This window comes from Lissotriton helveticus, chromosome 8, assembly GCF_964261635.1.
Source record: "Lissotriton helveticus chromosome 8, aLisHel1.1, whole genome shotgun sequence".
NCBI lineage: Eukaryota > Metazoa > Chordata > Amphibia > Caudata > Salamandridae > Lissotriton > Lissotriton helveticus.
In genome coordinates, this window is record NC_136069.1 from 798,987,817 (window position 1) to 799,013,574 (window position 25,758).

The 25,758-nt window shown below is 51.5% G+C and overlaps 1 protein-coding gene across 1 annotated transcript in view; it reads left to right on the plus strand.

The window, feature by feature from the left end:
* Positions 1-25,758, plus strand: part of TM9SF2 (transmembrane 9 superfamily member 2) — a 402,149-nt gene that overhangs the window by 343,997 nt on the left and 32,394 nt on the right. Inside the window, exon 15 of the mRNA XM_078657617.1 lies at positions 497-608. Coding sequence (XP_078513743.1) covers positions 497-608 — 112 coding nt within the window. The remainder of the gene's footprint in view (positions 1-496; positions 609-25,758) is intronic.

A 25,758-nucleotide genomic window follows, 5' to 3' on the forward strand; every position in this document is an offset into this window, starting at 1 on the left:
GTAGGGCCTGGTGGATTGGGTACTTGTTGTCTACGTTTTCCGTAAGGGGTGGTGGGGGGGCTTCGGAATCACTCACTGAAGTATGTTGATTGCTACTTGTGGCCTTTACGTAGAACACCACAGGATTTACCCCTCATAACTGGATTTCACGGTATAAAATATGCTGTCTTGATTAACGCCACAATGTATTTGTTATCTGCTATCATGTTTGGGTTGTTCTGACATTATGTTCTATAGTATTAAGCCACGTACTTCTGCCATGGAACGCCATGCATTGTAATGTGCACCTTGTACTGTCATCCGGTGATTTCAACAGCGTATGTTACTCGCCAGTTGCTCAAAACTCAATCAAATTGTTTGAGGAAAAAAAACATTTGTGAACACGTCATTTAGTGTACTGTGACGGGTTACGTGTGACATTTATCACTTGCATATTAAAATATGCATAAATTACCCAGGGTATAATTGTGATATTGCTTTGTTTTTGTTTTTTTAGGTCTCATCAAATGTATTACATGTTTGGCTTCTTGTTTCTTGTATTCATCATTTTGGTTATTACCTGTTCTGAAGCAACCATTCTTCTCTGCTACTTTCACCTCTGTGCCGAGGTAAGTTTATTATAAGTGGTGGGATTGCTATTTTACTGATTTTAGTTTAAATTAAGTTGTGTGTCACTTTATCACGGTCCTACAAAAGCAGTGCATCTTCAAGATAAAGTATATATTTTCTACCCTGAACTCTTACTTACTCTGCCATGTAACGGTTAGGGCCAGATAGTGCATGCAATATATTTGTCATGCGATAAATGGATTGCTATATACTGAAGGTGTTCCAAAATAGACTCCCACTGTAATACACATTCAGTTGTGATTTAGTTTGTTGTACTAAAATTAAAGTATTATACAAAATTGAGAACGTTATCTGTTTGTCCCTGGTATGGTCGGAAATATACAATATATGAAATACCGGATTTTCTAAAGCGCACAGCTACTTCCGGAGAGGTGTCCCGGCGCTGGGGGCCGTCTGGAAGATTAAGCGAGATATTGGCACAGAGTCACATGGTGTTGGGCTAACCTGCCGCCAGCGCCGGGGTTCAAACCGTGAACTCCGCGGTCCGGAGTCAGGCACCCTGGCCGCTGCACCATACCTCTTCCACAAATCATCCTTTGCTAAAGGTTTTGCAATATTAAGATGTTTTATATAATGTCTTAATTCATTATAGACTTTTAGATGGTCTTTAATTTGCATTGTATGTTTTAACGATTGGTTTGTAAAAATGTAACATGTGATTTTCATTACTACACAGACCAACTAAGGATTCTAAAACCTTTCCGTTGGTACTACCAACGCCCGAGGTCCTGTCCCATGCTATTTACTAAAGAGGGACCTAGAATCCCCTACTGGCCCCTAAAGGGGGACACCCTTATATCTCCCTGACCTTAATCAAGGTATTCAGGGATTGAACCGTATATGCTTCACCTTTGCAGGGAATTTGGTTAATTACTGCTGTGGAAAGTATTATTTCACCTCAGTTCGATTACATTGTTTTAATCAATCCAGCAACTGTTTAATGGTATGGAAGCAAACAAATGTATCCTATAAAGCATATGAAACATTGATGCTACTGTAGTGTAGACTCTGATGAGTAAAAATTTGCAGAAAAAAACACGCACGCATGTGTGAAAACTCATGCAAGATAAATAAATAAGTTTTGGCTATATTGTTGTGTGAGACAATATATCCAAATTGATGAAATCATGTAGTCAACCAAAATGAATGAAGATTTTCCTTTCTGGTCATTAACCAAATTATGCATTTTTTATGCTAGTGAGTTATAGATGTAGTTCCTACGCTCCTAGTGATGTATAGACGTACAAACAAAGGCACCTATCACAACTATCAAAACTAACCATATGCCCAAGTTACACCAAATTCAGAGACTCCTCCTTTTTCATAAAGAATAAGCACCTGTGGGCGGATAATTACAAAATTTACTCTTGTCAGTAAAAACATTTTTTTAAATATTTATCTTTGCATCCTGTGGTGTTACTGTGTTTTTCAATCACTTGTTTGCCAAATGTCAATTTCCCTTGGGCAGGCATGTGAAAAAAGGAACACCCTTCTAAGAATCTGTGATTTTTTTATATATTAAAAAATATCTGACCTTCATCAAGTCCTCAGTAAGCCCTTCCAACAGGTACACCTACTTCAAGTGACAAATAATGTACACACTTTGTGAACTTTAATGTTCACTTTGTCATTGTTGTTAAGCAGATAAATTAGCTAACATTCATAAGCTTTTTATGAAACTGCTTTTCTCTCAACCCACCCTTGCTAGACAAGGTAGCTGTGCAAGAGGTGCTGCTATGGGCGCCATACTTGAGGAACAGGGTCAGTACTGATTTGCAAAAGGCAGGTAGCTGTCTAATTTGGCATGGTGGTTTGAAAACACTGGACTAGAATGTGGCCCGGAGAGATAGTGGTTGAAATTAATGCAGGCATTTTACCTCATCACTTTGTTGTTTGTTTCAGAAGGCGACTTAAGTGTGATGAATATGCCCTTATATGGGTTGCATGATCACTGTGCCACAGGATTCAAGCTGCACTCTCTTTACACGGCCCAAATAGGCCAAAGCGATTGTAGGGTTACTTGTGTTCCTTTTTAGAGGGGATCTTGCCTGGCAGATCTGAAACAAACAGGTTAGTGTTAGATTCCTTACCTTAGAATATCCCCAGGCGTCAGACTGGATCTGGAAAGTTTTGCGTAGCAGTACCCCTGCGCGTCGGTAGGCGTCGTCTGCGGCTCCACGTCTGTCGTTGGTGCCGGGATGACGTTGTCGGAGTACTTAGACGTCGCCCTTGCGTGCTGACGTCAGTTCTTCTTTTTTCCGCGCCAGCAAGCGCAGATCCGGGAAGAGCAGTACTCCTTATTCAATTTTTGACTAACTTTTTTCCGATCGCTTTTGAATCCTTCTCGAGTCGTTCTCGACCCTCGGTGCCGATAGGGATGCCCGGGTTCAAACCCTGCGACGACTGTAACCGTCTGATGTCGGTTACCGACCCCCATCGTCTGTGCCTTTATTGCCTCTGGGCCGACCACGATGACAAGTCATGCCCCGACTGCCGGGCCTTGACGTCGAAGGCTAGCCGGGAGCGGTCCCGTAAGTGCCTAGAGATCCGGCAGTCGGCCCCGTGCCGCTCACGGTCCAGGCAGAGGTCGAGGGACCGGTCGCGGGGCCACAGTCGTCACAGCTCGGCGAGTCGACACCAATCGTCAGGCTCCAAGTCCTCAGGTAAGTCGAGGCACAAGAAGTCGAAGAAGCGACATCGCTCTTCCAACTCCCCCGATGCAGCCCGGGGGTTCGGCTGACACTGTCCCCGCGACTCTGTCGGAGCAGGGAGCGCCGCGTCCAGCTTCATACCCACTGGTCCCTGGGCTGCAATCGACGCCGGATGAGATTAGCGGCTTCTCATGGCCATGAGGGTGCTCTCCCCCCGCCGGACCCCACCGAGGTGCCTCTGGGCCCCGCGGGTCCGTCTGGGGGCCCGAGCGAGCTGGCGGCTCCGGTGCCGTCGATGACTCCGGTCTCGACACCACAGTGCCCCCCTGGATCCGTGCCGACGCCGGTTGACCTTCCGACCTATCCGCTGGCGCCGTCACCAAGGGTGTCTCCCCCAGCACCGTCCCCAGACGACGCCGACCCCGGTCTGGGACCGGCACCGTATTCGACGCCGATAGGTGAGCCCTTCACCGATGACCCGGCTCCATCTATTGACCCTGACTACCAGGAGATGGAAGACTAGGAGGACTGGGAGGGGTCTGAGGACCCTCTGGCACTGCAGTGCCAGTCGTCACAGGACTGGGCAGATGAGTTGGGGGAGGCCAGTGGTCTGGACACTTCACCCGACACTGGATTTGTCTCCCCTCCTACCGTGGCTACGGAGTAGGGGGCTGCTTACAGCGTGGTGTTGACAAGGGCGGCCAAGGTCTTACACCTTGAGCTCCCTGTTGTGGCCGTGAGGACTAACCTCCTAACTGAGGTGCTCAAACCGCAGGCAAACTCCTCGGAGCCTCTACTGCTGTTCAACAAAGCCCTCACTGACGTTCTGCTGGGCACCTGGTCCAAGCCCTCTACAGGCCTCCCTGTAAATAGGAACGTGGCCCGACGCCCGCTCCGGGCGACCCCAGCTTCTTGTCCGTTCACCCCACCCCCGAGAGCCTGGAGATCCAGGCCTCTACCTCCCAGACTGCATTCCCGACTGCTCCCCCGGATCGGGAATCCAAAAGGTACGACCCGTTTGGGAAGAAACTGTTCTCGTCCCTGAGCTTGGGGCTGAGGTCTGTCAACACCGCGTGCCTTTTGGGCCATTACACCCACTCTCTGTGGGATACGGTTGCGGAAGTGATGCCCCAGTGTCCGGAGGAGACCCGGACATGGCAGGCCTAGCGGAGAGCCGAGACGCGCCACGATATTCCATCCGGTGTGGACTTGACACCACGGACTCGCGAGGTAGAGCGATTGCTACGACGGTGGCGGTTCGACGCCAAGCCTGGCTGCGGTCCGCTAACTTTTCGGTTGATGTCCAGGCCAGGCTCGTGGACATGCCCTTCGATGGCTGTCGCCTTTTTGGCGACGAAGCGGAAAGCGCGATGGAGCGTTTTAAGGACTCCAGGGCTACGGCCAAGTCCTTAGGCCTTGACCAACGCCATCAGACTTCCGCTTTTCACCCCTTTCGTGGCCAAGGAAGGGGCGCTCCCCTCACGTCAAGCCAGCCACATGCCGCAGAACCAACAGCAGCGCGGTCGCGGTAACCGCCGTGGCGGTGCTGGGGGACAAAGGACGAGTCAGTCCACATCCGCTCCCGCAGCATCTGCCTCAAAGCCTTCCTAGTCCGAGCTTTCAGGCCCATATGACGCCGGTGGGGGGCAGGGTTCGCCATCACCTCCTCCACTGACGCACCATCACGTCGGACAGGTGGGTGCTGCAAATTGTCCAAAGGGGCTCCTCCCTCCTCTTCGAGGCTGCCCCTCCAGCCATGCCACCGCAGTACTACCGCGTGTCGGGGGATCACTTGCAACTTCTGCAAGAGGAAGTTACGGCCCTCTTGGCCAAGGGGGCCACCGAGCGCGTTCCTGGGCCAGAAGTAGGGTGCGGTTGTTACTCCCACTACTTTCTGGTTCCTAAGAAGGGCAAAGGGGGCCTATGCTCTATCTTGGACCTCCGGAACGTCAACGGCTTCCTCCGGAAGGAGAAGTTCAAGATGCTGACTTTCGCTCAGTTCTTAGCTGCCCTAGACCCTGGAGACTGGATGGCAGCGTTGGACTTGCAGGACGCGTATTTCCACATCCCTGTCCTGCCGGCCCACCGGCGTTACCTGCGGTTCACGGTAGGCCACGAGCACTTTCAGTTTACCGTGCTCCCCTTCGGCCTTACCAGCGCCCCTCGGGTGTTCACGAAAGTGATGGTGGTGGTCGCAGCTCATCTGCGCAGATCGGGGGTTTCAGTCTTCCCCTATCTCAACGACTGGTTGTTGAAGGCGGGCTCGCCCCAGACAGTTGTCAGCCACCTCCAGACTACGGCTGACCTCCTGCACCTGCTGGGGTTCTCCATCAATGTGCCGAAGTCACACCTGTGCCCTTCTCAGAAGCTCCTTTTTATCGGAGCGGTTCTGGCGCAGTTTTGGGTTTATCCTCCCGAACAGCGGGTTCGGGATATTCAGGTTCTGATTCAGATCTTTCAGCCTTTATCCCGAGTCTCGGTCAGGTTGACGCTGCGGCTTCTGGGGCTGATGGCCTCCTGCATCCTTCTGGTGCATCACGCCAGGTGGCGGATGCGGGCTGTGCAGTGGGACCTGAAGTTTCAGTGGGCCCAGCATCAGGGCAACCTGTCCGACCACGTCCTGATCTCGGAGGGCACTGCGAGACAGTTGCAGTGGTGGCTCATGGACCGCGATTGGGTCAGTGGCAGATCCCTCTCCCTGCCCCACCCAGAGCACATAGTTGTGACGGATGCGTCCCTCATGGGTTGGGGGGCCACATGGGAGAGGCGGAGATCAGAGGCCTCTGGTCTCCGGCGGAGTCCCGTCTCCACATCAACCTACTGGAGCTGCGGGCGATCTGGCTTGCACTGAAAGCCTTCCTTCCCTCTGTTTGGGGAAGTGTAGTGCAGGTGTTCACGGACAACACCACCGCCATGTGGTACTGCAACAAACAGGGCGGGTGGGGTCGTGGGCCCTTTGTCAGGTGGCTCTGCGCCTCTGGCAGTGGCTGGAACACCAGTGCGTTACTCTGGTGGTTCAACACCTGGCAGGTTCCCTGAACGCCAGGGCGGACGAACTCAGCCGTCGTTGCATGATGGATCACGAATGGCGTCTGAACTCGGACGTGGCGCAAGGCCTCTTTCAGCAGTGGGGAGAGCCTTGGTTAGATCTATTCGCCACCGAAGAGATCACGCAATGTCATCAGTTCTGCGCGTTGGAATTTCCAAGGCGACACTCGCTCGGAGGCGCTTTTCACCGCGAGTGGAGCTGTGGTCTGTTGTACGCCTTTCCGCCTATACCACTTCTGCCCAGAGTGCTGAAGAAGATCAGGCGCGACCGGGCCCAAGTCATCCTTGTGGCTCCGGACTGGGCTCGAAGATACTGGTATCCCGAGCTACTCAGCATGTCAGTCGTTCCCCCGATTCGTCTGCCTCGTCAAGAGGACCTTCTGTCGCAGCAGCAGGGGACGGTCCTCCACCCGAACCTGTCCTGTCTCCACCTCCATGTGTGGAGATTGAGCGGAGAGAGTTGAGGCCATTTGACTTGCCTCCTGAAGTCTGTGATGTGATTCTGGCAGCCAGGTGTCCCTCCACAAAATCGGTATACGCCTGCAGGTGGAACAAGTTTGTGGCATGGTGCACAGCAAAGGCTGTGGATCCACTTTCTGCCCCCCTTTCAGAGGTTTTCCTCTTTCTTCTTTCTCTTGCCCAGCAGGGCTCTGCTCTGGGCACTATTGAAGGCTACCTCTCTGCCATTTTAGCCTTCTTGAGGCTTCCTGATCAGTCTTCTCTTTTCAAGTGCCCGGTTGTAAATAGATTCTTGAAAGACATCACACACATGTTTCCTCCTGTTCCTTTCGTGATGCCTCAGTGGGGCTTGAACCTTGTTCTACCTTATTTGATGTGTGCTCCTTTTGAGCCACTTCACAATTGCCCTCCTCGTCTTCTGACTCTTAAGACTGCATTCCTGGTTGCCTTCACCTCTGCCAGGAGAGTGAGTAAGCTCCAGACTCTATCTTCTCAACCTCCTTTCCTCTCTGTCCATCTGGACTAAGTTGTCTTGAGAAGTCATCCTTCTTTCTTGCCCAAGGTGTTTACAGCCTTTCATATCGGGCAGTCCACCATGCCCACCTTCTTTCCACCTCCGCATCCCTCGAAAGAGGAAGAGGGGCTCCACCGTCTGGACCCAAAACGTGCGCTCTCCTTCTATCTAGATCGCACGCGCCAGTTCCGGGTGGACGACCAGCTCTTTGTTGGTTATGTGGGCGCTAAGAAGGGACGGGCGGTGCACAAGCGGACCATCACTCTGTAGGTCATGTTGTGCATCAAGGTGAGCTACTCCTTGGCGAAAAAGGAGCCTCCTGTTGGGCAGAGGGCCCATTCCACTCTGGCCACGGCGGCTACTACTGCCCTGGGTCGGGGAGTCCTGTTGCAGGACATCTGTCAGGCAGCTACGTGGGCCTCGCTGCACACGTTTGCTAAGCACTACTGCCTGGACAGCCAAGTCCGGAGAGATGCCTTTTTTGGCCGTTCTGTTCTCCAGGACTTTCTGGTGTGATCATTGGTTCGCAGACCCACCACCACCGGGGTTGGTATTGCTGGGGTATCTATTCTAAGGTAAGGAATCTAACACTAACCTGTTTCTTTCAGATGTACAAGTTACTTACCTTCGGTAACAATATATCTGTAAGAAACAGTAGTTAGTGTTAGATTCCTTACTGCCCCACCCATCCTCCCCGTTCTGCGAACCGATATCTAGGGTTAAGGTTCATCCCTTTTAGGGCCCTAGTTTCATGGCACCAGTGTCGGTTTTTATCATGGCTCTGCATTCCTGGCGCGGAAAAGGTATGTATAAGAACTGACTTCAGCGCGCAAGGGCGGCGTCTAAGTACTCCGACGTCATCCCAGCGCCAACGACACAGACGATGGACACAGAGCCGCAGACGACGCCTACCGACGCGCAGGGGTACTGCTACGCAAAACTTTCTGGATCCAGTCTGACGCCTGGAGCTATTCTGAGGTAAATAATCTAACACTAACTACTGTTTCTTACAGATATATTGTTACCGAAGGTAAGTAACTTGTGCTTTCGGGTGGAAGTTTCTCCCGGGCAGCAGGCTCCGTACCGATTTGCACAAGACTGGCCTTTGTCAAGAGTGGCATGGTGGGTGAAAAACAATGGGCTGAGATTAATTCAGACTTCCTATCCATCACCTTGTTGTTTGTTGGAATGACATTAGTGAAGAATGTTTACATGACCATACTGCTCGAAACAGGATTTTATACCTGAACTTGGAGAGTGTGAGGGAAGAGGAAGGTTAGAGACTAATCCCCTCTTACTGGCTGCATGGCGGTGCTGGATGAATTTGACTGAAGAATACTAAAGTGTCTCCCCTTGTGGCCTTTCCAGGCTAACACAGTTTTTTGTTTTATATATTTTTTAATTATTATTTCCAGCAGCCATGATTTGGACTGAAATTGCAGACGATAAGGAGTTTCCATCTGAGGAAGCTCAACACCCTTTCTTTCAAGCAGCAACATAGATCTGTGTTTGTTGGGGGCGTGGCTTAGCAGCCGATAAGAGAGGCAGCGTGAGCACTGAGCTCCGCTAAAAAACCCTAAATAATCCTGTAAAACAGATGCTTTCACCCACCTAGCGGCGCCGAGGGGTCGGAGAACTGGGGGGGAACACCACTGGAGTAGCTCCGAGACTGAAAAGAGCGAGAGCCGGGAGTCTATGGAGGTTCCCCAACCCGCGACGGCCGCCGGAGGAATAACTAAAATGGCGGCGACATATCAGTGAAGATACCGGGACTGAGCCGTGGGGTGCTGCGGACCAGCCGTGTGAAAGACCGAACGAGCAGCGGACTGGTGTCTAGAACTGCGATGTGACCCCGGTGTGCTGCAAGGGGCTACGCCCTAGAGGAATGCGAATGGCATCGATCGACGCCTAAGCGCTGGGTGAGAGACTACTTGGCGGCGACGAGGCCGGACCAAGGCGGCTACGAGAGCGGGGGGCTTCGGCCTCATGAAGCTAAGCCTGGAGAAAGACTGACGCTCTGGTGAAGACCCCCAGCCGGGAGGCACCCGGACGAGAGTCGAGCTTGGCCCTGCACTGGTGAGTGGGGAGCTACGGACCGCGGAGGCGGGTACGTGGCTTTGGGGCTGCTGTGGCCTGCGAGCTGGGGCACAGGCGGAGGGGGACACAGAAAGACACTGGCTGATGTCTGGCGCGAACCCGGACTACAGGGATACCCGAAAGCTAATATAGATGAGCCTGGGGGGAGAGAACCTAGGGCCCTGGAATGCTTATGGGATGACCTTGAAGGAGCAGAGGGGCTTCGCAAGCACTCGGGCAGGAGGGGAAAGAGCGGATTGCCTCCCAGGCAGGATCGGACAAAGGCACTGCGGAAGGATGGGCTCATAGAGCACACCCAAACTATCTAGAGCATCGCTGTGGGCTGAGGTGCTGGCAAGAAAAGGGGCAGCCAGACCCGGGAATCGGGACCACAATGGCGGCGAAGGCGGGCCCTGCTTGGGGCTGGGAACGGCTTGCAAACGGGGCACATGCGGAGACGGACATTGAGGGGCACTGGTAAATACCTGGCGGGAGGCCCGGACAGCAAAGGCACCCGGCAGCTAGAGCGGGGGAACCTAGGGCAGTGAAAGTGAGGCCCTGGGGCGCTGTTCATGCGACCCTGAAGAAGCGTTGAGACACTGCGGGACCCGGTAAGGGAACAGAGAGAGAGGACTGTTGATCGGGCAGGAGGGGTTCACCAGAAATGAAGGACAACAGAACCATAACGCACAGCTGGAATAGTCGGGGCACCATTGAGAACTGAGCTGCTGACAGCCCGGGAGATAACCAGCCACTGGATCAAGATCGCAGCAGTGGCGGGAACGGACCCTGATCGGGACTGGGATCGGTAGTGCTTTCTCCATTGGCCTCCTGCGGAATAGTATGGACTAGGACTGCTGAAACAGACAGGGGGAGCAGCGGCGGTCAGAGGCAAGTGTGTGCTGGACCGTACAGAGGTGATTGAATCCTCCTGCTCAGAACCCCAACACTGGTCCAATCGCTGCCCAACGGTGCCCTGGGACTCTGGGCTGGGTCGCAGCAACGAAGTGGTGAGAGACTAATTAGTAGGTGCTACCCAAAGTACTACATTGACGATCTATGAAGCCTGGATCTACTTAGGAGACTGTAGCGTGTTCAAGCACCAAATACCACCCAGACAAGAATTGTAGGGCCTGGCCATGGGGAAACCGAGAGGAAAGAAAGATGGAGAGCAGCAGCTCTCGGACACTGAGACTACCAATCAAGGGGAGCTGGAAACACAGGGGCCGCCCCAGGATCCTGGTATGCAACAATAATTCGACAAAATCCAGGCAGCTATCGCAGACTCTCGTACGGCCCTACAACAGGACATTGCGCAGGTGGCGACTGGTCTTGGCCTCCTGCGGGCGGACCACTCCAAATTAGCAGATAGGGTGAAACAAGTAGAGGGTATAATCCAAGATGTGGTCCCGGCACAAACTACGCTGAACGCGACAGTAACGAATGCCTTAGATCGGATTCTGGCCCTGGAGAAGCGTGCCGAGGATACCGACCGTAGAAATCGGCGCAATAACATTTGAGTAGTGGGTCTGCCCGAAAAAGTGAAGGTTCAGACATGGTGAGCTACCTGGAGAATTGGCTGAAATCGGTGGTGGCTCCGGAGGGCCTATCGTCCTTTTATGCATTAGAGCGAGCTCACAGAGTGCCTGCGAAGCCACCGCAGCAGGGGCGCCCTCCCAGACCGGTGATGGCGTGCCTGTTGCACTTTAGAGACAGGGACTTATTTCTCCAAAAGGCACGCACTGATGGACCATTCCATGTAGGAAATAGTAAGGTTACACTGTTTCCGGATTACACCTTCGAGATTCAACGGCGCCGCGCGTCCTTCCAGTCAGTTAAAATGGAATTTAGAGCGGAAGGGCTCCAGTACTCCCTGCTGTTTCCGGCCAAATTGAGAATAATCTTGGACAGTAAAACTTGCTTACATGAAACCCCTGAGGAAGCATGGACATGGCTGGAATCCTACAGAGCTGGCAAGGATGGTCCAGGTAGACAAACCCAGGAATCTGCGGATGAGCTGCAGATCCGTAAATCCCAGCGGATTAGACACCGGAGGCGGGGTTTGAGGAGGCCATCGACGTCACAGACTGAAACCGAGCGGAAAGGAGCACTAGCGGCCGTGTCAGCCTTGGCAGGACACAGAAGGCGCAGACGCCGGAGGGTACAGAGTCCGAAAAAGATAAGGAACATTTGGAAGCTGAATCGTCAGACAGATAGTATATGCTTACCACCGGTCACAGCAGCAACAGCAGATGGACTATCGGATGAGTGAAGGTTTGCGGTATGGGAGAGAGATGTACACTTGGTGGGGCCTGGGTAGGGATTAGTGAACATTATAACGGAGATAGCGGGCTGGCACCTGGGGTGGTGGGAAGGGGGACCTCCAGAAGCTGTTCTGCAATGGTGGGCCTGAATGATGGTTGAGTAACCTTGAACGACAGGGACGGTGTACGTGGGGGAGGGTGGAAGCTAGATCCATCTGGGGTTTTGAAGCGGCAATAGACCTGGAATATACGAAGCCACCTATTGGCGCTGAGCACACCCTATTGCCCATAAGGCTTGCCTTCAGTGACTGCTGGAGGGCTTAGATTTGTGTTTGTTGATATGGTTTGGATGGGAACTAGCAATGTTGTTCTAGGTCCTGTTCTGGGGGGGTCGAGGGGGGATTTGCGCTGTATTACTTAGAATGTAAGGGGGCTGCATACAATGACGAGGCGACATAAGATTCACGCGTATTTGATCAGGAGAGTTATACATATAGCACTGCTCCAAGAAACCCATCTTACTAAGGCAGAGGGTTTAGCGCTGCAGCGAAGGTGGAGGGGCCAGGTATTTAGCACCACATATTCGGCGTTTGCACGGGGAGCATTAATATGGGTAAGAGCGGGGGTGCCTTTCCAGGTCACAAAACAGACTATTGATCCAGAGTGTAGATTCGTATCAGTAGAGGGGAGGCTGCGGGGAAGGGACGTAGCGCTCTGTAGTGTATATGCACCAAACATTGACCAGGCGCGCTTTTTACAACGCTTATCCGGTACATTGGCACATTACTTTATAGGCCCGGTAGTAGTGGGAGGTGACTTTAACTCCATAGCGGATGTTGTACAGGACAGATCGCACCCTCCCTCTGACGGACTCTCCCATCCATAGATTGGCCAAATGTAGGTGGGACTGGCAGACTCGGTGGGGATTGGTGGATGTATGGAGAACACAGCACCCGCGAGACCAAGATTACTCCTATTTTTCAGCGTTGCACGGTTTACATGTCCGATTGGATGCAGTTTTATGTTCCACGCAGACAGTACCCTCCATAGTGCACACTGAATATCTCACTAGGACACTATCTGATCATAACCCGTTGATGTTTAATATGCACTGGATGATGGTAAAATCTGATGTACCCACTTGGAGGCTCCGTCCTGAAATGCTAGATGATCAAGTTTTCCAGAAGGAGGTAGGAGAGGGAATAACGTATTACTTTAATGAGAATTCATGTACTGCATCTACGAGAGCAATGGAATGGGACGCTTTTAAGGTGGTGATGCGGGGGGTTTGTATAAGTAAACATGTGGGATTGAGGAAGGTCCTACTGCAAGACGTGGACAGAGCTGAAGGCAGACTGAAGTTGGCCGAGTTGGCTCGACCTGGGCATCCTGAAGAGCAAGCAGAAGTGGTGGCAGCTAGGGAAGCGGTGGCGGGGGAGGTTGAGAGACTACGATGCTTTGATTACAAAACATATGTTACGAAAGTGCATGCAGAGGGGGACAAATCAGGGACGCTATTAGCGTGGCTGGCTGGTCCCATGACATGGGGTTCTTCCATCGTAGCACTGAAAGATCAGGATGGTGGAACTGTCTTTACTCAGCGTGAGATTTTAGACAGGTTCCTAAAATATTATGAGGCACTATATGGCAGCTCGCTGGTAGCTGGGGAATCAGACATTGACGCCTTCTTGGGTGGAGTGTTGCTTCCACAGTTGGAGGAAGAACAGGCGAAATGCTTGGGCCAAGATATAAAGCTAGAGGAAATTAGATGCGCTATTAAACACATAGCCCACAATAAGACATCGGGCGTGGATGGATTGCCTGTAGAATTCTATCTCCAATATGTGTACTTACTGGCTCCGCGTTTATTGAAAGTCTATAAAGAAGCGAAGGAGCTAGGTCTCCTCCCCGGATCAATGAGGGAGGTGCTTGTTATTCCATTATTACAGCCTGGGCGGGAGGGTACAGATACAGCTGCCTACAGGCCGCTGTCAATGTTGACCACCGACTACAAGATCCTGAGTAGGATTTTGGCGACTCGTCTTCAGCAGCACATGACTGCGCTGATTCATGAAGACCAGGCTGGATTTATCCCCACTAGGAACACAGCTACTAACATGAGGAGATTAGTGAGGATTATGGGGGAGATCCAGACAGGGGCATTGGAACCAACGGTGCTTTCAGTAGATATTGAGAAAGCATTTGACAGCTTGGAATGGCTGTACCTATATAAGACGCTAGGAAGTTTTGGATTGGGGGGATGACTTTGTCAACTGGACTAGGGTGTTATATAACTCCGCGGTGGCCAGGGTGAAAGTGGGAGGGCTGATATCGCCCCAGTGTCGAGTGGCCCGAGGTACGAGACAGGGTTGTTCGCTCTCTCCGTTATTGTTTGCTCTGGCAATAGAGCCATTGGCAGCACGAGCCAGAATAGGACAGAGTTATGAAGGCATGGAACTTAGAGGAGATCAGCAGTATATTTCGCTCTATGCGGATGATTTATTAATGTTTTTGAAGGACGCGGGGGAGGCGCTAGATGGAGCGGCGGGCTTACTATCAAAGTTTGGCGATGTCTCAGGATTACGGGTGAATTGGGCTAAGACGTGCTTGTTTCAGATGAGGCTCGGGGGGGGATGACCCCTTTTGGGTCCAGAGAAGTGCGCTCAGAACCAACGTGCTTGGTATATTTAGGAGTACGTATATATCATCATACCAAAGACATGGTAGAAGGGAATATAGGAAGATGCGTGAGAGCCTTAAAGAGCAGCATGGCTTTTTGGTCTACACTTCCACTGTCGGTGATGGAGCGGATAGCTTTATTGAAAATGGTAGCACTGCCTAGACTATTATATTTCTTTAGAACATTACCGGTTTGGATACCGAACTCTGTGTTTAAGTCCCTGAAATCGATGGTTGTAGGATTCTTATGGGGATCGGGTAGACGGAGCGTGGCCCAAGCAACCCTAGTGCGACCAAAAGCAGAAGGCGGATTAGCGGTCCCCGATATTGAGCTGTATTATTTGGCGGCTCAACTTCAGGTGTTAACACAAGCGGTAGCAATGGAATTCAGAGGCCCTGAAACCTTGAGAGGCAGAGGGATTCCAAGACACATCATATTCTTCATAATTCTGCAACAGAAGCTAGATCTTACTGGTCTTATACTTGAGGAGAAGACACTGCGGTTGTACTCGAATCGCAGTCAACGTAAGGCTGGAATATTACACCCATATGCTTCCGAAATCCCATTTGGGATGATCACAGCATTACCTCATGGGGGCGACTGGACATCCTTGATGGACTGGGAGCAAACTGGGATTCAGGTGCTTTGGGACTTGTATGAGGACGGGGTATTGCTGTCCTACCAGGCTCTGCAAGAGAGGTATGATCTCCCTGAAGGATTCCTAGTACATGCTGCGCTGGTTCATGCGCTACGAGCACACTGGAGGGAGGGGCCTGCGGAACCTAAGACGACTATGGCATGCCAGTATGTAGTGAAGGCGGCGGGGACTTTCAAAGCGGTCATGTGCCTGTATTCCAGGATGCTGAACGAGGGGCTGGCACCCCTGGATGCCTTGGGGTGAAATGGGAAACCAGCATTGGGAAACCTATACCAGACACCGCATGGGAACAGATAATACGTAGAGCTTGGAAAAGCACGAGGAATGCGCGATTCCAACTAGTGCATTTCTTTATGACACAGGGCGTACTTAACACCGGGAAGGATTAAGAAATACTTTAAGGTGGACGATGCGGCGTGCCCTTGGTGTAAAAGTGAAGGGGCAGAGCTAGAACACATGTTATGGGAGTGTCCTAAACTGGGAGGCTACTGGGATGGAGTTGGGGATGTGTTGAATATGATCACGGAGAGAAGTTTAAACGTTTGACATGGCAACATGTATACTGCATTGGTTCCCACACACTGCCAAGACAAAGGTGACAAGCAAGTTTGTGGACATGGGGTTATTGTTAGCCAAAGGAGAGATCACAAGACTCTGGAAGTCAATGGAGGGCCCTAATATCAAGAGGTGGAAAGCTGAGATGCAAAAATGGGCTAGTAGCGAGAGCACACTCCGATTCCAACAGGCGAGACGTCTGAATAATGAGAAGGCACTGGAATCTGCAAATGCATGGGAAATGTTAGTACAGGAGCTGAATGATTGTCACTCTGATGTGGAGTAAGGGAAGATCATACATGTGAAAGTCACCTGTAAAACGAAGTGTGGGACACGCTAGGTAGCAGTTAATTCACAATGCGAGATTTGAATTAGGTACTCAAAGTAACACACACCGGTAGGGAGGGTGAGGGTGGGACTGGGGGTGGGATTAGAAAGAAGTACATAGAGTAGATAACATTTATAGCATTGAGAACTGTTGATTGGTATATGCACGTAGCTGTATTCTAATTGTATCAAGACAGTTACATCACTTGTCAGCCCCGCTGGGATGGGATAAGGAAGGATTGGAGGAGGATTTTGATGCGTGAAGTATGTGGTCAACATTGTAAATGGTGTTTGTAATTGGATGCTGTAAACGAATAAAAAATGTTTTAGAAAAAAAAAATAGATCTGTGTTTGTTAGTCTTGGTCTTCTCCAGTGTAGTGGTGCCTTTTGACCATGGAGTTTACGCAGCCAGGAGCATGCCACTGAAAGATTCTCCCTTCTTTGGAAATAACTTTGCCCAGTGTCTGTGATCCCCTTTTAATAGCAGGTGTTGAGTACTTTCTCCACATACCAATCTGTTTCTGATCGACCTTATGGACCTCCTCCAGCCACCATTTATGCATTCTCTCCTTCAGGGAAGCTGAAGCGGTAGTTGCTGGGTTGTGATGTCCACTTCTAATTCATGTCTTTCTTTGGACCCAAAAATTGTAGCTTTGGGTTCTGCAGCTTTATGGCTTTCCTGCTGTTACATTTATATCCACAGCGGTACAAAAGGGGGTGGTGATGGACGGAGCATCTGAACCAATCAAACACTCGCACCCAGTCAAGAGATCTGGGTTTAATCCATCACCCTTCTTTAGCCCACTCTGCCACCCCAGTTCAGACATGGCCATATGCAAATCAGTCTGACCCTGTGCCTCATGGGAACAGTCCAGCCCGAACTGCCAAGCCATGCCTTCCCTAGACCGGAAACAAGCTTCCTAAGACCGTTTTCTGGCATTACAGCCGTCTTCCGCCAGGCTTGCTTGAATCCAGTGGCAAAATGAGCAAGGGACTCACGTCTGAGCATACCCTGCCAACAGTCCATGCCATCGAGCGCAACTCCTCGGAGGTCCCGACCCCAATAGAGGAAGAAAAGGTCGCAGGACTGCTTCAGGAGCCCAAAGTCCTCTTTGTCGCACTCGAGGTCTTCGAGACACTTGAGGAAGAGGCATAAGAAGATGTCCAAACAGACTTCGACTTAACCACGTCTGTCATCCATCGACGAGACGGGTGGTGAACATCGGCGCTCCAGGCACAGTTCTACGGAATCGTTGCTGAGGTCCCACTCTGCGCCTCCCCCCATTTCCGGGAGCTGAAGCGACCCCCGCTCAGATTAAAGAGTATTACAAGGCCATGTGCAGCATATTTGAGAAGGTCAACCCCTCTGGAGACCCCATCATGCTCTACATCGACGGCCAACGCCACCTGGCCCCGAAGTTGGTGCTCCAGGCGCCAGCCCCATTCTGATACCCAACGACTTTGAGTCGGATCGATGTCAGTCAACGTAGACTACAGAGTATAAAGGTTCTACGTTGTTTCCTCTTCATTTTGAAGAGGTTTCAGGAATGGGAAAAGAATTGTAGAGATCTCTGAACCCTTTAGAACATCAGTTGGACTCTCCTTGTGAGTAATTGGACTGTTGGAAGGAGCTTGCAGAGGCCAGTGGTCCTGACACCTCACCAGATGCTGATATGCTCTCTCCGCCAACTGTGGCTTCGGAGGAGGGGGCCTCTTTTACTATGGTGGTGAAGAGGGCAGCAGACATCCTTGACATTGAACTGCCGTCGGTGCAGGTCAAGACTAATATCTTGACAGGAGTGTTTCAACCTAGGGCTTCGTTGTCTGAACCCTTTTGACCTTCAGTGAGGCACTTACGGATGTCCTTCTAGGCACACGGTCCAAGTCTAGCACAGAAGCACCTATGAACAGTGCAATAGCACACTGGACTGGGTGATCCAAGCTTCCTCAGCCAACACCCCACCCCTGACAACTTGGAAGTTCAGGCTTCCACATCTCATGGCGCTTTCCCTTCTGCCCCCTCAGACAGGGAATCCAAGATGATGGATGCACTTGAAAAGATGTTTTCTTCCACCAGCTTTGCATTGCAGTTGAGAAAACAGCATGCCTATTGGGCCATTTATCTCCCAAGCAGTTAAAGATGGGACAGATGCGGCAAAGTTCACTATTAGGTGTGGTCTGGATACAACTGGCTCGCTGGGCAGAGTGTTTTGTCAACAGTGGATTTAAGGCGCCACGCCTGGCTGAGAACATCTGGCTTTTCGGGGTATGTCCAGGCCAATATTATGGACATGCACATCGATGGAACTTGTCTCTTTAGACCGCATACTCTCCACTGGAGCGCTTCAGGTACTCACAGGCTACAGCCAGGTCCTTGGACCTCTCTTTAACACCTCGGTCCTAGTTTGCTTTTTGCCCTTTTCATTGCAATGAAAGGGTATTTCAGCTGCGTCGCCATACTCCCTTAATCGTCCTGCACAGTTTCTCCAAGTTGTGCGAGGACGTGGACGCGGTATATTCCGACCTCGTGGGAATGGTAGCCAGAAGTCAAATGCCACCCACTCCTCGGCAGCTGCCGCCTCCAAGCCTTCCTAGTTTGGTTCTGCAAGACTGCCAGGGAGAATTCAACATCATCTCCCCTGCTGGTGGTCCATAACATCCGACAAATGAGTCTTGCAGATCATTCGGAATGGCTAATCTTCCTTTTCTGTCTTTTCCTCCTCCGTTACCACCAGCTGAAGAACGGCTGGAGGATGATCATCCATTATTACTCAGTGAGGAAGGTACAGCTCTCCTGGCCAAAGGGGCTATAGAGAAGGTGTCAATTTCAGTAGTAGGCAAAGGTTGTTACTCCGCTACTTTCTGACACCATAGAAGAAAAGTGTACGTCCTATTCTAGACCGTCAATCTTTCTTTTTTTTTTTTTTTTTTTTTTTCTTTTTTAAAAACCTTTATTGCACCTTCGCAATGTACACAGCCATAGGCCTACAACCCAGTGGGCCGGCCGCGAAATCAGGACTACAAGTATTCAGCAGCAGAGTGTCTCTTTCCGGCCGCCCTGCGTCCCGGGCCGTGAAGTGTCAACTGTACGAAAATGCATAAGTCGCAGCAACACAATGAGCTAGCATGTCTCGGTTTCGGTTTTTATAACATTGAGCAACTCAACAACAAAGAAATCACATTAAGGTCATCAGGGAACTCAGCATGTAACAGCAACTGTGTCCGGTTTTGCTCCCGTTGAGGAAAGCGGTGTCTATCTACCTGTTGGCGGTTAGGGCCGTGGTGTCTAAGCCTGAGTGCGGTCACGTGTGCATGTTCCCACCGGGGTAGCGAAATGTCAGTCCCATCTGCCGTCCACTCGTGTTTTGCTCCCACCCGTCCCTCCCCGTGTCATTCCACTCTCCATGCCCACTGCTAGGGTCCCTCAGTCATCTTCCTCGTCGTCATCAGATGTCAGTGTGTCTTCCTCCGGTAAGAGGTCACAGATCTCCCCCCTATAGGCATTCCATGGGGACCATATCTTATTCCATTTCCTCGGGCAAGCCCGGCTAGCATAGACCGCCCTTTCTGTGATCATCACCCTGTCCATATTCATGCACCATTGCGTTTTTGTCGGTATCTCCACCACTCCCCATTTTTGCGCTATATCACGCTTCGCAACCATCAAGCCTAGGGTAGCCCATTGTTGCCCACACCTGGACAGATCGTTGGGTCCCCACACATTCAGCAAACACTTTCGCGGCTCCGGGATCAACGAGGTTCCCATCGCCTGTGACATCGTACGCATTACTCGCTTTCAATAGTCGTGAATGCGGGGGCAATCCCACATCGTGTGGAAGAATGTGCCCTCTTCACCACATCCACGGAGACAGTATGGGTGGGGAGCCCGGCGTAGGAGGTGCAGTAGCGTCCGAGTGTAGTACACCCTGTGGAGGATCTTTAATTGTACCAGTCGAAACCTAGCCGAGATGCCTACCTCAGGTGACGCCAGAGCTGCGTTCCATTCATTCTCATCCATAGCGTCAACGTCCCCCTCCCATTTTTCCTTCAGGCCAGTCATGGGGTCCGGCAAGTTATTTAGCAATTTGCGGTAGACCAGGGACGTCGCCCGCTCTGGCATGAAGTCCGTGAGAAGTCGATCCTCGAGCGGAGAAGCCTCTGGGACCTCCGTCGCGGGGGGAATGGCCAGAAGTAGTGCATGTCGAATCTGGACATATCGGAACAATTCTCGAGTTCCTAGTTCATATTGCTCCCTCAGCTGCTCAAAGGGGGCCACCGTACCACGTTCCCACAGGTCTCCCACCGTGGATATCCCTATGGTGTCCCATTGTGAGAAACCCTTGCTGTTCCGCAGGTTTCCCAGTGCCCGTGAGTCCCACAGTGAAGTGAGTTTGGTTATTTTGCCTTTCCATCCCAGGGCCGTATGCCATACCATTGCTGTTAGTTTCGTGGGACCCACCAGTGTGCGTACCTTTCGTTGGTCATAGAGAGGGGCAAGTAAAGTGTTGGAGCCCAATTGCGCCCTGTCTGCTTGGAATGCCGGGTCGCTCTGGGGGGCATGCAGCCACTGATTGATGGGCTTCAAGTGCGCCACCCAGTAGTACAGTTTCAGGTTAGGCAGCGCAATCCCCCCCGTCGTACCACCCCCTGTGCATTTTCACCTGCGCAATGCGTGACGGACGATTACTCCACAGGAGGCCAGCCACCAGAGCCGACACTTTCCTGAAGTAGCCTGGGTCTACCGGGTACGGTGTATTGTCTAAAATGTACAGAAAACTGGGCAGAGACATCATCTTGTAGAGTGCTGCCTTACCCAACATGGTCAGTGGTAGCCCCGCCCAATACGCAACGTCCTGTTTAAGCCTCTCTAAAGGTGGTAGTAAGTTGTTCCGGGTAAATTCCAACTGATCTAGGGTAACATGGATTCCCAAATATTTAAAGGAGGAGCCGGCTACCTGCAAGGGGCAGCCTGCTTCGAAAGCCGGAGCTGGGCCTTTCAAGACAAATGGCTCCGATTTCGCCCAATTCAGCTTATATCCCGAGACTTTCCCGAGGTCATCACAAAGGGCCAGCAGTGCCGGCACACCCTGTCCCGGATCGGTCAAGTACACTAACATATCGTCCGCGTACAGTGAAAGGCGGTCCTCCCATCCCTCTGCCCAGGATATTCCTTTCAGCAGTGGAGTAGTTCGTATTCGGTTCGCTAAAGGTTCCAAGGCGATTGCGAAGAGCAACGGTGAAAGAGGGCAACCTTGTCGGGTACCTCTCTTCAGCGGGAATGTCCGCGAAATGTGGCCATTCGCTACCACATGCGCCACCGGATTGTTATAGAGCAGTCTAACCCACGCTATGAATCTGGGTCCGAAACCCATACGCGCCAGGACCTCGAACAAATAATTCCATTCTACTAAATCAAAGGCCATCTTAGCATCGAGTGTCAGTATGACCGCCGGTTCAGGGATCGATTCCGCCCTCGCCAGCACCCCGTGTACTCTGCGTAAATTCATTGCCGTGTTCCTATGTGGCATGAACCCGGATTGATCGGGGTGTATAAGATCAGGTAGATGAGCCATCAGCCGTGTGTGAGAAGTTGGCCTGATATGCAGTGCTCACTATTCTAGTGATCACTATGTATCAGTCCAAACAACCCTTATTGATGATTGGTTGTAAGTCAACCTTATAGACCAGCTATCCTAGTAGCATGGATACGAGCAGTCTAAGGCTAAGACTCTAGAGGGCGTGTTAAGCCAGCTGTTTTACCATCACATTACCCCTTGAACACCAAGTGAAAGGAAACCACACAAGTTTTTATGAAAATAAACAGATATTTATTTATAACAAGACTACCCTGAACTCTTTATGAGTCAGGGAGCTAAGCACACAACAAAACTCTTACGAAAATACTTTAAGTCGCACAATTTACACAAATGCCCTAGGGGCACGAAAAACCATATACTCAGTAAGTGGAATGCGAACTTGCTAGCAGGTAAGTAGTACTTTTCTAGACTCAGGAATCGCTAGGCCTACAATTCTAAACACTGGGATTAGATGCAGGAGGCCTGTGGACGTCGTGTGCAGAGTGGGAACTCTCACGCGTAAGGCGGGAAAAAGTCTATGGAGGCTAGCAGTTGCAAAGTTACTGTTCTCGGGCGAACCCGACTAGGTGGGTCGAAAACAAGAGTGGATCCGAACACTTAGGGTGTTGGACTATGCTGGAGCACCGGAGTACTCGGGTTACCTAGCCCAGGGGCTGCGGCTGCATAGGGTTGAAGTTGCGTCGGAAACCCTCGTTGAAGATCCAGGAGCCTGAAGAAAGAGTTGCTGGCAGGCGGCCAGTGAAGAAAGTTCGGAGTGATCCAAGCCTGGATCAGGGAAGAAGAAACCTGTAAGCAGAGGGGACCAAGTTCTGAATCACTAGCCAGTGATTTGAGTGGGCACCAGGATGGCACCGGACAAAGTCACCTCAGCCAGGTGAGTGGGCGCTGCTGGGCTCTGCAGTCTCTCGAACCAGGAGGCGTTGTCGGCGACCAGGATGGAGGTGCGAGCTGTCCCACGAAGGTTCTTGCTGTCGACGTCGCTGGACCCAGGATTGGGCAACAAGTCTTGGCAAATGCAAGGCCCACGCGGTGGACCTAAAATGGCGTCTTGAGTGGACCAGGAGGGTCCAGGGTGCTCCTCTGTTGGAGGGGAGCAAGGGCTAGTCTGGAGCAACCAGACCAGCAGTAGTTGTCGTCGTGGAGCGTCGTGAAGGGGTCACTAGCCAACGGGCAAGTGACCTGGACAACGCGGTTGGCAGCAAAGAGCAGAAGGGCCCCACGCCGATCTTGTGGATGCAGGGGGGCTGAACTTCGGTGCTGGAGCTGCTCAGGGTCGGGGCTTCTCTTACCCCAAAGCACTCAGTCGAGGGTCACTCGGGAGTCGTGCTGGACAAGCGTCGTGCAGTTCTGAAGATGGCCGGTCCCTCGAGGTCTCGTCACACCCACGGATCACAGCTGGGCTGATGATGTAGGTTGAGGTCAGAGGTGCCAGGGAAGCCGGTTCTCGTCGTGCTGGAGCAGTCTTGATCCGATGGAGAGACTGGCAACAAACCGCGATGCTTGGTGGGTGCCTGCTGCTGCAGGGTGACTACTCCTTAGTCACAAGGGAGAATCTTGGGAAGAAGTCTTGAGTTCCTTTCGTGGAAAGTAGTTTCAGGATTCAAAGATGATCTGATTTGGAAGGGGGCCAGTTCCTACCTTTATCCTGCAAAAAGGGGCTGGCACGCGACTAAGTCCTGCCCTATGGGTGGGACTAGGAGGGGGGTGGTTACACCCCTCTCCTTTGGCGGGCTTTCCCCAGGCCAGGGGCTGGAGTGCCCCTGGAACTGGTTTCAGCCGGCCTATGCACAGTGAGCACCGGGGTGCCACTTGCAGTCACCTTCCTCTAAAGCCCTGCCTACCTAGGATACACAAAATCCTGTCTGGGACGGTGCTGGCACCGCCCCTGACAGGAAACCCTTTGTCCTTGCCTCCTGCTCTGGGAGGACTCCCAGCAGCAGGAGGGCAGACTTGTGTCTCGGTGGCAGCATCCATTTTGTGGAGCTAAGGCTATGTCTGACTTTAACCGGGGTTACAGGTTACATACATGTCGTGTCCCTCTAGAAGGGTGGAATGCTAACCCCGTCGCCAGAATTGGCGAGGGGTTAGTATTCCAATTCGTATGACACCTTACTCGACATGTTTTGATAAAGCGATACCAGAGTTGGCATATAACCGCGAGGATTATAATGCACTTAAGAGTATATGGTATGCGCTATCATGGAAACGGCTAAGGGATGGATCCCGAAAGCCGCAGACAGGCTCAGCTCATGCCAGAGCACTATCTCACACGATTCCAAGCACTCTGCCTTCAGGATTGTTAAGGCCTGCCATAGGAGTGACTGATAGGAGATCTGTGTGTCCATTTAGGTTTAGATATAGGGACACTATATCTAGAGCAAAGGGTGAGTACACCACCTTGCCCCCAGCTGTCAAGCAGCCAGTTGTGTCTGTTTGGTTAGTCAGTCCAGGGGTGGCATAATACATGCTGCAGCCCCTGGGAGACTTCTGGGTACACCTCAGCCCTGGGTACAGGGACTTGGAAAGGGCCCAGTGCCAATTCAGTACCTGGGTACAATTTGGAATAGAGAGAACAGCTAGGCTGTGGGTCTGATTAGCAGGCCCACAGCCAGGGAAAGTCGTAAACCAGTGAAGCAAAAAGCTAAAATCTGGGTGATCATAGGATTGCAGACCCTACTCTCCTACATGACCCCCCCCCCAAACTTTGGGACAATAAACTAACCTTGACCAGGTGAGTCTTCTTGCTCTAAGTGGAAATACCTGGAGAGCCCATCGGCATTGCCATGATCAGTACCAGGTCTGTGCTCCACTGTAAAATCCATTCCCTGTAGGGAAATGGACCACCTAAGTAGTTTGGGGTTTTCACCCTTCATCTGACTTAGACATAAGAGGGGCTTATGGTCGGTCTGAACTGTGAAGTGAGTTCCAAACAAGTAGGACCTCAACTTCTTCAGGGCCCATACCACAGCAAAGGCCTCCCTCTCAATAGCTGACCAATTTTTCTCTCTGGGGGTCAGCCTTCTGCTAATGAAAGCAATTGGCTGGTCGTTGCCATCAAAATTCAGCTGAGATAGAACAGCTCCCACACCCAACTCAGAAGCATCTGTTTGGACAATGAATGGTTTGGAGAAGTCTGGACTCTTTAGGATAGGTGCTGTGCACATGGCCTGCTTTAGGTCATCGAATGCTTTCTGACAGCTTGCTGTCCACTGAACTTTCTTTGGCATCTTCTTGCTTGTCAGGTCATTAAGGGGGGTCACTATGGACCCATAATTTCTGACAAACTTCCTATAGTACCCAGTCAGGCCCAAGAAAGCTCGAACCTGAGTCTGGGTGATTGGAGGAGCCCAGTCCTTGATAGCCTGTATCTTACTCTCCAGTGGCTGAACCTGGCCTCCACCTACAAGGTGGCCCAGGTATACAACCTGTGTCTGCCCTATCTGGCACTTAGTGGCCTTGATAGTGAGGCCTGCCTTTTGCAGGGCCTCTAACACTTTCCTCAGGTGGACCAGGTGATCCTCCCAGGTGGAGCTAAAGACAGCAATATCGTCCAGATATGCTGCACAGAAGTCATCCATCCCAGTGAGAACTTGATTCACCAGCCTTTGGAAGGTGGCAGGTGCATTTTTCAACCCAAAGGGCATTACCACAAACTGATAATGTCCACCAGGGGTAGAAAATGCTGTCTTGGGCCTGGCTTCCTCAGCTAACCTGATTTGCCAATACCCAGCTGTCAGGTCAAATGTGCTTAAGTAGTTGGCAGAAGCCAATCTATCTATAAGTTCATCTGCCCTTGGTATTGGGTGGGCATCAGTCTTAGTGACTGCATTGAGGCCTCTGTAGTCTACGCAAAACCTCATCTCTCTCTTACCACCCTGGGTGTGAGGTTTTGGCACTAGAACTACTGGGCTAGCCCAAGGGCTCTCTGAGGGTTCAATGACTCCCAACTCCAACATTTTCTGCACTTCTGTTTTGATGCAGTCTCTGACATGATCAGGCTGTCTGTAGATTTTACTCTTGACAGGCAGACTGTCTCCAGTGTCCACTTCATGGGTACACCAATCAGTTTGACTGGGTGTCAGAGAGAACATATGTCTGAAGGATTGCAGAACTTGCCTGCAATCCTGTTGCTGATGTTCAGAGTGGCTGCCACAAAAGACAACACCATCTACTGATCCATCATCAGGATTCTGAGTGAGCAGGTCTGGGAGAGGGTCACTCTCTTCCTCCTGTCCCTCATCTGTGGCCATGACCAAGCTCATGTCCTTCCTGTCGACATATGCCTTGAGCCTGTTCAC